Below are 12,660 nucleotides of genomic sequence, written 5' to 3'. Positions count from 1 at the left end.
GGGCCCCCAGCAACGTCGCAGCCAGACTGCGAAAAATAATGGGCCACATTCGATGTAGGGTATACGGTGTCCAGGCAGTGGGCCAGGCGCTATGGCAAACACATTGCAAGACTTTAGAATGTTTGCTACGTGCGAACATCAGAAAGCACGAACAATACCCTTATAACTCGGAGATCAGAGCTGGAGCATTAATTGAAAGGCAGACAGATCTAGAAAACGTACAACTTTCTAGCTAGTAAATGGCAGAAGTACTCGGGAAATACATCTAATTATTCGAATTTTTCAAAATATATTCCTATATCGGAAAAATGATATTATATATAGACTATCAAACTATCTAGTGGCAGCTATATGCCCGAATAGAAGCCCGATTCTGGTTCGTCAAATTCCGTACTGGGTCAAAAAAGAACTCATCTGATAGTACCAAAAAGTACTAAAGGGGAGAAATATTATATGATAGATTGCAATTAAGAAAGAAGAAAATAAAGAAATATACTTATAATAAATAATAATAGTTCTCGAACAAATTAAGAAATATAAAATTGAATGCAATTTATGCTATTTACTATAGTTACAATTAGCATAGGATTAAATGATTTATGGTAAAAAATCTGGAAAATAAAAATAGATCATAAAAAATGTGAATATCTTAAGTTTGCAACTAATGAGTATAAATAGTAGAAATCTATATAGCAGCTATATTTATGCGATGACATCTAGGCTACTTTATAGATATCTTAACTAAGAGAAACCTAAAAGTTGCTTGCAATAAAATAACATTCATGTCAGTGTAGCCTGGTGCCAGGCAACGCAATAATCTGTTGAATATATGTACTGCAAATTTACAAAACCGTCGATTAGGTGGAAGTTGTTCGCATGGAGCTCGGCCCACAGTGCAGTGGGTCGATGTCGGTTATTCTGGTTGTTTGCCGTATAACCAGCCCCCGCCCAACGTGCGCGTGGGTTCGTGCCTCTGTAAGCGTGCCCCGTACCCAAACTAACGGGCCATTGACATCGAGTTGGGGGTTGGGGGTGTAGACCCGATCCGCTACGGTTCTGGCTGCGCTGCTGCTGCCTGCTGCTGCTGCTGCTCTGAGGTGAGAGACGCGGCTGCAGTCGCTTCGGTGGTGGCAATTGTCGGCTGTATGAACGGGAATATATGCTCGGGATATATGCAAACCAGCCCAAGCATTGCCCGAGCCAACAGCAGCAGCAGCAGCAGCAGCAGACGAAGGAGCGAACGAGCTAACGAACCGAACGCATACTCGACAGGATGTGGATATAACGAGCCTGTGTGTGAGTGTGCCTTTGTGTGTGTGTGTGCGTGTGCGTCACTTTCTATGTGTGTGTCCTTTGCTATGCTGCGTGTGTGAGAGCATAGAAACAAAGTGCAAACTGGTAGGCACATTGTATAAAGCCCGTAGATACGCTGAGTAACTCGAACTGCATATACCCTCTTCCCAAAAAGGGTTTCACATAATGAGTAGCTATCAACAACATAATTGCCGAGCTGATGAAAATAAATATTAATTATCGAATATAATTGGTAGCATGCATCCATCAAATATGTCCTACCAACAATTAAGTATTGCTATGGATGTGCGCAGTAAAATGGCATTTATCACATTTTTACCAATTACAGAAAGTAAATTATGAAAATTGCTGTTTTTTCTCCTGAATACTAGAAATTAGTCTAACTGACAGTTAATAAAACAAAATGTATTTAGTTTTACTTTTGTATATTATGTAAATTATCTCAATTGCTTGCGAAGCTTCAAACTAGGTTTGACTCATAATTAGACTGAATAGAAAAATATCTATATGTTAGTAAAAGATTCAGTAAAGTTTTGATTAATTGATATAAGAAAGAAATACATATAATCAATAAATTTTGTTTATTTTTGTTTGATAAAAGAGAAAAAATATATATAAATAACAGGGTATATCAAAAACTTTATATTCTCTGACTCTAACGGGTCTCGATCTGATATTCATTCGCCTCATTTCATTCGTACGGGTCTCGATCTGATGTTCATTTAACTCATTTCATTCCCTTTGATTCAAGTCTCCTTTATAACTTATACTCTCTGACTCGTACGAGTCTCGATCTGATATTCATTTAACTCATTTCATTCCCTTTGATTCAAGTTTCCTTTATAACTTATACTCTCTGACTCGTACGAGTCTCGATCTGATATTCATTTAACTCATTTCATTCCCTTTGATTCAAGTCTCCTTTATACCTTATACTCTCTGACTCGATCTGATATTCATTTTACTGATTTTCTATGTCCTTTTGATTCAAGTTTCTTATTTAATATTCTCTGACTCTTACGAATCTTAATCTGATATACATTATTCTATAATTTCTATATTTTATATTCTCTGACTCTTACGAATCTCGATTTGATGTTCAGTCATCTTACTTCACTTTTTCTTTTTGATTCAAGTTTCTTGTATGTTTTATATATTCTTTGATTCTTAAATGGAACTTATTTCCTGTGTCCGCTTCATTCCAATTTCTTTCATAGTCCGATTGCGCATAGAGCATGTCGTTAGCCTAGAGAACTTAAGTCCGGGTTGCTCGGTCGCTTTACCATGTTGTTTGGCATGAAGAAGCAATGCTGAGGACGGCATAGTTTGCTAGCTTAGTTGCATTTGTGCGTGATACTCGGGTTTCGCAGTGTATGTGCATGTGTGTGCGAGTGTGTGTGCGAGTGTGTGTGTGTGCGATTGTTGCCGTTGGTCCCTTTATAGAACTGGATGACTTGGGCTGGGCGAGTGAATCTTGCAGTTTCCATGCACACTCATAAATATACTTTACTTGGGCGCACACAGCAGGACGGCTTGGCCAGGCCTCGAAATGGCCAGAGTAGAGTGCCAGGCACTTGTTGTCGTTGTCATTCCTCTTGTTGTTGTTGTTGTTGTTGTTGTTGTTGCTTTTTGGTGCACTGGCGTCTTCTTGTCGTCGCCTAGTTGAGCCAATATGCTTGCCATATGGATGCAATGTATCTTTTACGTTTACCGTTACGTTATGCTTGCGCAATGCATATTTAATGCACATATTCACCAGCCAGGACAAGAAAATGGCGATATTATGCAAAGTTTCGAATAGTTTTCCAAGCAATAGTTTGTAGACCCTAATTGGCTCCGTTTAGCAGTGCAGTGGCAAAAGTATCTGAATATGAATATTGATTGATTGATTGATTGATTATTGTTCTAGAGAAAGAATCATCGGATTGAATAGCTAAAGAAATATCTGAATCAAATTTGTATTAGAGTGGACTTTGCTTTGCTTGTTCCAAGCGTTAAAATTCCCAACAAGCTAAAGCCTTGACTGGGTGACAAGGACAAAGTCTGCTTTGCTGTTGTTGGATCTGGCAGATACTTAAAATAGCTTTGCTTACTTTTTATTATTTATAGCTTTCTGTCTCTGGGCTATTATGCAAATAATACAAACTTAATAAACAATATTCAACCTGTAGTAGCCAGCATTGAAAGCACTAAAGGATGGAAATCAAGTATAAGGAAACGTTTCTTCCTGTGGAACACATACTTAAAAGCAGTTTTCCTTTTCCCATCTTGAAACTAGGATAATAATTGAAATACCTGTATGTCACCCCTCACATAGCCGAAACAAAACCCAAATCGCACTATGCATATGCCTAAGCATGAGCACAGGTAGAAGCCGACCACCTGAAGCTGTAGCAAATAAAGTATTTCTATCTCGTAGTATGCTGGCCTCTGGTACTGATTCAGATTCGGATTCTGATTCAGATTCAGATTCTGGTCTCTGCGTCTGTCTACGGTCGCGCTGTGCTGGCGCTCGGTTCGCACGAACAGCTGATGATGCATATAAATACCGAGTGGGAGCAGTGAGTGCTCACAAAATATGCGGATGGGTCGTTGTTTGGAGGGCGATGGCATGTGCACGTTTGCTGTGACGCCGCTCGGCTGTGGCTGTGGCTGTGGCTCGGGGCCGGCTGGCTGGCCCCAAACAGCAGACAGCTGGGCAGACGTCAGACAGGCGGACGGGCGGACGGTCAGGCCGATTGGGCCCACACGAGAGGCCCCACAGAGTCTTTCAAAGGCCAAGTTCAGTATCTTAAACACATTTCATGTGCTGCCTATTGTTGTGGCCGAGTGTGGCTGACGATGCCGTTGCGCGATTTGAAACAACAACAACAACAACAGGACTCGCACTCCAACTCCAGCTTCACCTTCAACTCCACCGCCAACTTCGACTCGAACTGGGGAGTCTGCTCTGATTCTGGGCCATGCCGCCGCCGCCGCCGCCGCCGCCTCCATCGCTGGCATATGACCCAATTTCGTTGGCGAAGTGCGAAAGTGAAGCTATGAACTTCTCGATGCATGTCGGACCGTGGGCAGACTTTTAGGCCTGACTGTTGAGCCTTAAAAAATGATCATTCGAGCGCTCAAAAGGCCGCTTAGATATTGATGCCTCTCCTAACAAGGATAACGCATGTCGTGGACATTTATAGTTTTGGGCATGTCTCAAGTGTTGATAGGCCACATTATCTTTTCACGGGAAATCAATTGTTCTAACTGGAACAATCAGAGAGAATGGCATACATATATACATGCATACATGCATACATATATACATGCATACATGCATACATGCATACATGCATATGTATGTAAGAGTTTGGAAGTCTTTACCAATCGAATTGTTGAACTTAACTGACACATTGTAGGGTATTTTGTTGTTGCAAAATCCAATGCCGTACAGAGCCGTACGATAAGCATGCTCATAAAAAACAACACAAATGAAAACAACAAACAACCGCAACAACAATCGCAGTCAGCAATTCGTTGTCGCCGTTGTATTCGTCCGGTTTTCTCAGTTTCTCTGACTGAGTCGGAGAATCGAACGGCGATTTCTACACATGCACAGGCGATTACATACAAATATGCATAAACATATCTACATATATGTATGCATGTGTATCTAAAATGTATGTATGTGTGTGCTTACGACGTCGCCGTCGCCGTGTGTAGGGTATTTGTGATTCATGCTGGCCGCATTCGCCAATATGCCAAAAAGACGGCTAGTTTGCGCTATTATTGAAGACAGCATTTCGTTATAGCGCGAAAATTCGACAATACGGCACAGCCTACACTTACCCACACAATGACACGCATTCACACTCATGCATCGTACACGCACACACATTCTCTCTCCCTCGCTCTCTCTGTGTCTCTCTTCAGCTCAGTTGCTCGCTCGCTTTGGTTGTTTGTTCGCTGCTCTTAGCTGCCAAGCGCTAGCAGGCAAAATTTGTGGTACAGTACGGTTTGCTTTCATTGCTGTTTCTGCTTCGGTTTGCTTTTGCTTTTGCTTTTTCATGTACTTGCCTTGTGCTTTAACATTTGCTTGCTCTGTTTATGCGACGATGCAATGCTCAATGCTCGGGTACGAGGATATTTCCATATTTCTCTTTAGAACTAAACAAAGTAAAACATTAATGCTACACGTCGTTTCGATATCAGCACTTAGAGATGGGCACGTGTGATATTATCTTTCGTGACACGAACCAACACACATAAATCTAGTAATTTATTCTGTAAAGCATGTTATGTAAAGCAAAATCCGTTAATTCGGTAATGTGTGGTGAAAAGGGAACGAAAGAGGAACTTGATCCAATTCGAGTAACAGCAACCCGATGTATTGCTAGTCAATATACTTATGTAAATACTAAAATAACAGAAGAATACGATACGATGCCCGATATAAATCATCTTCGTGCTTACAAACTCACGATCCATTCTCTATTGAATTGAAATATGAACCTGCATGATATTTATTTTTTAAAAGATATTTGCACATTGTCTCAAATAATTTAAAATTACACTTAACCAACAATTATTAGGAAATTCATAAATAATATTTCTTAAATCACACATAAGCAGCAGCAAAGATATTCGTATAGTTTTTCTGTTGTTTCCTGTAAAGCATCAAGTACTTTTATAGCTTCAGTTATCTTCCGGTTAACCGGAACCATTAAGCTGTATCTTTTATAAGATTCATTGAGCTCCCAATTACGCAAAGAAGTTCGCCTCGGTCGTGTCACCGCCAATCCTACGACGCTCCATCGATAGCATATACTGAATCTTGGACTGCATGATCATCGCATTCGAGAGGGGCATGCTGCGCAGTTGGGCCGCAACGCTTAGACCGAAATATGTAAACTCATCGTCGCCGGTTGATTGCAGCGCCCGCGGTCGGTCCACTGACGTGGAGTTCACTGTGGGCAGCGAGGTGACCTCGAGTATTTGAGGTGGAACTGGCGAGGGCGGTTGAGCGGGCGGTGTGATAAGGCGCAGCGGCGGGGGTGGGGTCAGCGCGGGCATTAGGGGTAGCGCTGTGGTTGGTATGAGCACCTGTTGGGTTGGCTCAAGTTCCATTTTGATATCGGGCTTCGCTTCGGACTCCTCCAGCGGCAGGAGCTTGATCGTCTTCAGGCGCGGCAATTTGATCTGCAAACGCTTTAGGGGCGGTGAAGGAACCAACACCACCTCCTCCTCCGATTTCTGCTTATTCGGAATATTCACCATAAATGCTGAATGCATTAGAAACGGTTATGGGAGCATTTACCTTGTCCAGAAACTGTGCCAGAAACTTGTGCAACGGAGCAAACCAAGGTATTTTCGGCGTGTACTTTGGATTGGCCCTGATCTTCTTTAGCTCCTGATGATAGCCAGTGCGCATATTCTTGATTTTCATTTTGACACCCTGCAATGTTATCGAGTTTTCATTGGGCTCCGTCTCCGCGTTAATGCCGAGCTGTATGCGCTTGTAGGCGGCATTCCGAGCACCCCATAGATATGGTCGACGGTTCCACAGGCACGGCTCGCGGCTGTAGAGCTCCACGAACTTCATGTGCCGTTCGTCGGTAAAGCGAAATGGTAGGCCACCGCCATTGCTGGACATGCCTAAGCAGGGTCACGAGCAGGGAAACGAGGTGGAGGGGAGAATGCGAAAAACCGTTAGGCGACCGCGCGCACGAAATGCTTGCTGAGAACTGCGGCCTGCCGATTGTTGCTTTTGCTCTGAGCAGCTTTTTCTCTTGGCGTTCGGCTCTTGTCGTGCTCATTGCTGAAGCTTTGGCTTTGCTTTTGTTTTGCTGCCAGCTTTTGTTTATTTCTCGCATATCTGCTTTTGCTGCGTCTGCAGTGCCATCAAGAGAAGAAGCACGTCTAGCGAAGAGGAAGAGCAGTCGCAAAGCAATTATCGATAGCTGCTGGCAACCGATTGGCGAATGCGATGCTAACGGAAGCTTCCCCCCCACTTCTCCCTTCTCCCCATCAACCTGCCCAACTTCCGTTTGCAAGGCGAAAACTGATATTTTCTTATTGGCAAATTCAAAATTCAGTTAGACTGCAGGCATTTAATGGTACATATGTATACATATATGTATTTCCGTATGTAAGGGATCAAATGCAATTGTCGTAGTCCTTGTTATCGCATACCTACTTCCAACAGCTACCCTAAGCATTTTCATGTGAACTCGAAGAATTCGTATGGGCACAAATGCAGCTTAGCAAGACATCGCACACACACAATTCGAGGCGAGTCCTGCGTCTGCCTGCCAGCTATCCTGCCTGCGTTAGTTTCCCGGCTCGTCTATTCATGCTGTCCTTGTTGTTTTGTGAACTGCAAACAGCGCGTGACATCGTTATCCTTTGTACGGTCGGCAGCCGTTGCCTCTGCCTCTGCCTCTGCCTCCCTGCTAGAAATTTACGAGCAAACAGCATCAACTGCAACGCCATTTTTCCTCTAGGCTTTAGTTCGGCTCATTTTTTTCCATATTTTTCTTTTCTTTTTTTTGGCGGGAAACTGATCCGCAGCCTCTGCCGTGTATTTGGGTGGTAACTGGCCGCCAAATCTCTGCAATGTTTAACCCTAAACGGGACAGCAGAAGTTACAAGCAGCCGTTACAATGTTGAGAGCTGCCCTTGTGGTCGATTCTAACTGTGAACTTATGTATGTATGTATGTGTGTGTGTATGTATTTCATTGCATGAGATTGCATGCGATTTCTCACAAACGAAGTACAGAAGGATCGCGCTCTGAAAGGACCGCGATCGTTGCTCAATGCAAAACTCTGAATAGGATAATAATCTCTCTTTACTACTTTTATATTTAGAATACGACTAAAACTAAAATGTTGCTCAGTAATGTATATATGTATGTATGTATGTATGTATGTATGTATGTACAACTCTTCTCAAACCCTCAAATTGGATAAACCTGAATGCTGCAAATCGTGCATTAATTTGTTAAAACATTTACTGTTAGTACAATTATAGAAATACGTTTTCTGTGAAAACTATATTGTATCACTTCGAGTATCGCGTTCATTTGTGACGTCAGCGAATAGTTTCAACCTTGTGTTTGGCGTCGTTGGTACTCACGACAGCAAGCTGGTTGCTATGAATGAAACTAATGCTCACTTTACGAGAAGAAACCAAATGCAAGAAGCAAAATCATAAATTGGTAAATCTCGTATGCGTTAATAGTGATTAAATAACTTTATTGACAATTGTCTCTTATATTTGCGATTGAATACGAGTCTTATATGCATTTATGTACGGCTTGTCTGTGCTCAAGCGCTTAAGCAAGTCATATATTAAAAAGAGAGGCTATTGATATTGAGCAACATTGAGTTTCAGCAGCAAAAACTATATATTAATATGCATTTATTTATGTACATATCTACAAAAACATTCGATGCATGTTTTTCATGCAAAATATGTTTTTACAGCCATCTATAGACTACAATTTTGTGTTTTGGCGCCATTTTTAAGTCCAGTCTCAGCTAGAGCTCTTTTTGTATGTACCAATGAGAGAGCCATTGACTGGCCTCGGCTTTGGTGTGTATGCGTACCTCTCATAGGGAATATATGGGGCACATTAGGTATATTTTAGATGGTTCATATTTGTAAGTTAGCTAATTTGAATTTGTTTTTATTGCAAATGCGCTTTGTGTTCGTCATTTCTTCTATTTACATTTCAAACAGCATTTTATTGACGTTGTTTTTGTTTTTACATGGCTTTTAGCGGTGTTTCTGCTTTAACTTTTTACTTCTGATTTATCTCAACGAGCGTCTCAGATAATTTGCCGGCTGTATTTTCTCTCGCTCTCTCATGTTGACTCTCCTAGATATGGTAACGTGTCGTGAGACAGAACGAATAATCTGCAAAGCAGCTCATAAACCTAATATGTATATAAGTAATATTAAGCGAAAATAGATCAGTTAAAATAAACAATATATATTAAAGTGCAGTATTATTAATGTTAAACAAAAAATGTATGCATCGTTACAACGTTTATCAAAAGGCGTGCCAAGTCGTGAATTGTTGAAGCGCATGTTGCGTCACGCACTCATCTTAAAGAGCATTGCTGCCTGCGTCGACTGCGACGCTCTCACCGTTTTTACCAGCTGGCAGCTGCTTGCTTTCGTAATGACAGCAGACGCCGAGTCCGTACAGTTGAAATTGAGCAGCACACGAGAAAGGTTGGTTGAGTCCTAAGAACTTGTGAAATATAAAATCAAAAATATACTTAGTGGATTATAGTGAACGCACAAGACAAGTATATACATAATTTTTTTAAAATAGTGCAGTGAAACATCGTTAATTGGGACAATCAAATGAATTAACGACCATTTTCAGTCATCGTTCACACATTTTGCCGTCTAGAGAGCACACTTCAGTTCGTCGCTGTGAAAAGTACGACGCTGCTGTACCAAGAGACCAAAGCGTTGCCATTTCGGGTTTTTGCTCGCCGTGAGCGGCGCCAAGTCAAAATGGCTGCCTAGGCCATTCATTTAATTAATTTTGCATAATTGTTTTTGAGCCATGCGTTAAATTCTTCTTGGGCAATATATTGTTCTTATAATCCCGCGCGCAGCTAACCAAAATGCGCGCAATTTTTGGACTATTCACATATTTTACTTTGTTTCCGTATTTGTATTTGTTTTTACTCGTCATTTAACCGAGTTTCTGCTTTGCCTCGCTCTTTGTGCTCTCTCTTTTCGGTCGCTCACTCTCTCTTTCTCTCTCAATCACTCGGTCAGACAAACAGCCCAGCCGGCAATTTATCTGCTGCCGACGTCGCTGCTGCGCTGCGCGCCCAACGCTTGCTGCTTTCAGTTTCCTTACCGTTTTGCTTGCTTCACTCAGTACAGTTGAAGTCGGCGAAGAAACGTGGAAGGTTGGTAAACGCAAGCAGTCAAAAATTATTTTAAAAGAATTTTGTGCAATCAAAAACTAAATCTAAATTTAAAGTGTGACAAACTTGTTTTTGATTCATTTTATTCAATTGACCAAAAGAGAATTAACGCATTTAATTCATTTAAAGCTGACAGCCAAATTAGCGAAACAAAGAATGTGCAATTTATTAAATGTCGGACGAGTGTCATTAAAAAAAAAAAAAAAAGTAAAAATGCTGCTTTAACGGCCATTTAATAAGCATATTTAGCACAGTTTTCTGTGCATTTCTGCCTGATGCCTTGCTTTTTCCCATCAAAATTTGCTCTTTGTAGTACATTTCTCATACAAAACGTCGCTTGGCCTGTGCCAAAGAGCGCGTCGCACACACGACGCTGCTGTACTACACTGGCAGGCCCAAGCAGCCAGTCCGAGGCGGGCGGCAGTACATACAGAAAAAAGTGTTGCCATTTCGGTCGTTTGCACTCAACGCTGAGGGAGTGCAGAACGAAAATGGCTGCTAATGTCGAAAATGCTGTAATTTGGCATTCAAACGCTTATTATTTTGTTCATTATTAATGCAATTAATTTGTGATATGTATAGGTGAATATTGTTAGCTGCGCGCACTCTGCTGTCGCTTGTATATCAGTACGACCAGAAAGACGCGCGCGCGCGCGCTTTTCTCAAACGTCAGCGTCGACGCTGCGCCAGCAGTGTGTGTGCGTGTGAGCAGTATTGCCATCTCTCTTGACGCGACGCTTTGCGCGCGGCCATTGCTGCATGTGTGTTGGTTGCTTATTCGGTTTTTGGTGGTGGTGGCTTCCCTGGTCGTCTGAGTACATGGCGTGCATTTTATTCTTCTTTACTTCCTGCAATAATGATACTAATGTGTGCTTGTCTTTTCAATTATTTAATCATTGCAGCTCGAAGCTTATAGCAAATTAATTTAGTAACTTTACTACTTACACACAACAACACAAAAGAAAATGGCCGACAAACCAAAACGTCCGCTCTCCGCTTACATGCTGTGGCTGAACAGCGCTCGCGAGTCGATCAAACGCGAAAATCCCGGCATCAAAGTTACCGAGGTGGCCAAGCGCGGTGGTGAATTATGGCGGGCAATGAAGGATAAGTCGGTAAGTAAACTGGCACCGTCCAGCTTGAATGTGCATATGTAAATTGTATTTTATGGAAAACTAATAGAAAAACTGCTCGACCGTTTCTTGCTTGCAGGAGTGGGAGGCAAAGGCAGCCAAGGCTAAGGATGATTACGATCGCGCCGTCAAAGATTTTGAGGCCAATGGCGGCAGCAGTGCTGCTGCTAATGGCGGTGCCAAGAAACGTTCAAAACCTGCGAAAAAACCAGCGAAAAAAAGCAAAAAGGATGATTCTGATGACGACGATGATGATGAAAGCGAGTAAGAGATCGCTTCACAGGCGTCATCAAGGAAACCACAAGAACATCATCAGTGGACCTGTCAGTCAGTCAATCGCATTTCGTTTAAACTCCACCCACACCCAACACCACCACCCACCCCCCTACACTCCACTTGCACCAACCATACACAAAACATAAAATAAACAAACAAACAAACAAACCATAGCATAGAAATACAAAGACCGTTGAACAGGAAAGTTGCCGTCGAAAAAACGCGACTGTTGAATAATGTAACAACACGAAGAACATATGCAAAATTGTATTTATACATAAGAATTTAAGTTTATAGTAGGCGTTTCTTTTAGTATACACATATTTACGAGAGAGGACAAAACAGTTTTTAAGTCGAGCTCGAGGCGCGGAATACTTCCTCTCGCCTTCAAAGAAAACAATTTAAGAAGACGGCAAAAAAATAAAACATTGATCAATTTGTATATCTTGCATAAAAATTTGTAAATTAAACGATAACGTAATTCCATTATAAATAAAAACAACTAAAAATCGAAAACTACAATTGTTCTGAGAATATCCTGTACGGCACCAGCCCCCCCGCCCCAGCCCCGGCCCCAAGAACACAACATGATGACATTGCTAGGGTCTGCCAGAAGAAACGGCTTGTCACCGTCTATTATATAGATCGATATAATATACCAATAGCTCTAATGCATAATGTTAAAAGTTATCGAGAAACAAATGAAAAAGAGTGTACAAACAAACAAACAAACAAATGAAAACAATTGAATGGGCCTTGAGAGAGCTTTTTCACAACGTTCGAAAAGGAACGAAATATTTCGCTCAGGTTTTTCGTAATTATTGAACTCTAGAGAAACATCTTTGTTAAATCCTGAAGATGTTGCTGCATAAAACACGAGATGTATTGCATTTAATTTGTAGTCTTAATTAATACCTATATAATTTAATTCCAATATGAGAAACAAATAAAAACAAATAAAATACATTTTTTTGAATGCGTTAACAAAAAAAAAAA

At 41.4% G+C, this 12,660-nt stretch overlaps 2 protein-coding genes across 7 annotated transcripts in view; one reads left to right on the top strand and one right to left on the bottom strand.

Moving 5' to 3' along the window:
- Nucleotides 1-12,180, top strand: part of HmgD (High mobility group protein D) — an 80,060-nt gene extending 67,880 nt beyond the window's left edge. The window contains exons 1-3 of one of the 6 annotated variants that reach the window (XM_032436963.2): nt 9,404-9,539; nt 11,158-11,370; nt 11,438-12,180. In XM_032436963.2, coding sequence (XP_032292854.1) covers nt 11,221-11,370; nt 11,438-11,656 — 369 coding nt within the window. In that variant the 5' untranslated portion in view covers nt 9,404-9,539; nt 11,158-11,220 and the 3' untranslated portion in view covers nt 11,657-12,180. Of the gene's footprint in view, nt 1-9,403; nt 9,617-10,095; nt 10,238-11,157; nt 11,371-11,437 lie in introns of those variants that run through there. The other 5 variants (XM_015174339.3, XM_032436964.2, XM_032436962.2 and 2 more) reach the window with 5 other exon arrangements.
- On the bottom strand, nt 5,805-7,060 carry LOC6625902 (uncharacterized). The gene is made up of 2 exons (XM_002049678.4): nt 6,617-7,060; nt 5,805-6,552 (listed from the first exon to the last, which is right to left on the bottom strand). Exons 1-2 carry the CDS (start codon nt 6,950-6,952, stop codon nt 6,061-6,063), a joined length of 828 nt encoding a protein of 275 aa, XP_002049714.1. The 5' UTR covers nt 6,953-7,060; the 3' UTR covers nt 5,805-6,060.
- Nucleotides 12,181-12,660: the final 480 nt, after the last annotated feature.

This window comes from Drosophila virilis, chromosome 5 (assembly GCF_030788295.1).
Source record: "Drosophila virilis strain 15010-1051.87 chromosome 5, Dvir_AGI_RSII-ME, whole genome shotgun sequence".
Classification (NCBI taxonomy): domain Eukaryota; kingdom Metazoa; phylum Arthropoda; class Insecta; order Diptera; family Drosophilidae; genus Drosophila; species Drosophila virilis.
This window is presented reverse-complemented; position numbering and strand designations above follow the sequence as displayed.

Excerpts from the sequence above, each read along its gene's own strand:
- LOC6625902 (XM_002049678.4), bottom strand. The coding sequence starts at position 6,952 with ATGTCCAGCAATGGCGGTGGCCTACCATTTCGCTTTACCGACGAACGG. Across the intron at positions 6,553-6,616 it reads TGGCACAGTTTCTGGACAAG|AAATCGGAGGAGGAGGTGGT; the intron begins GTAAATGCTCCC and ends CCGAATAAGCAG.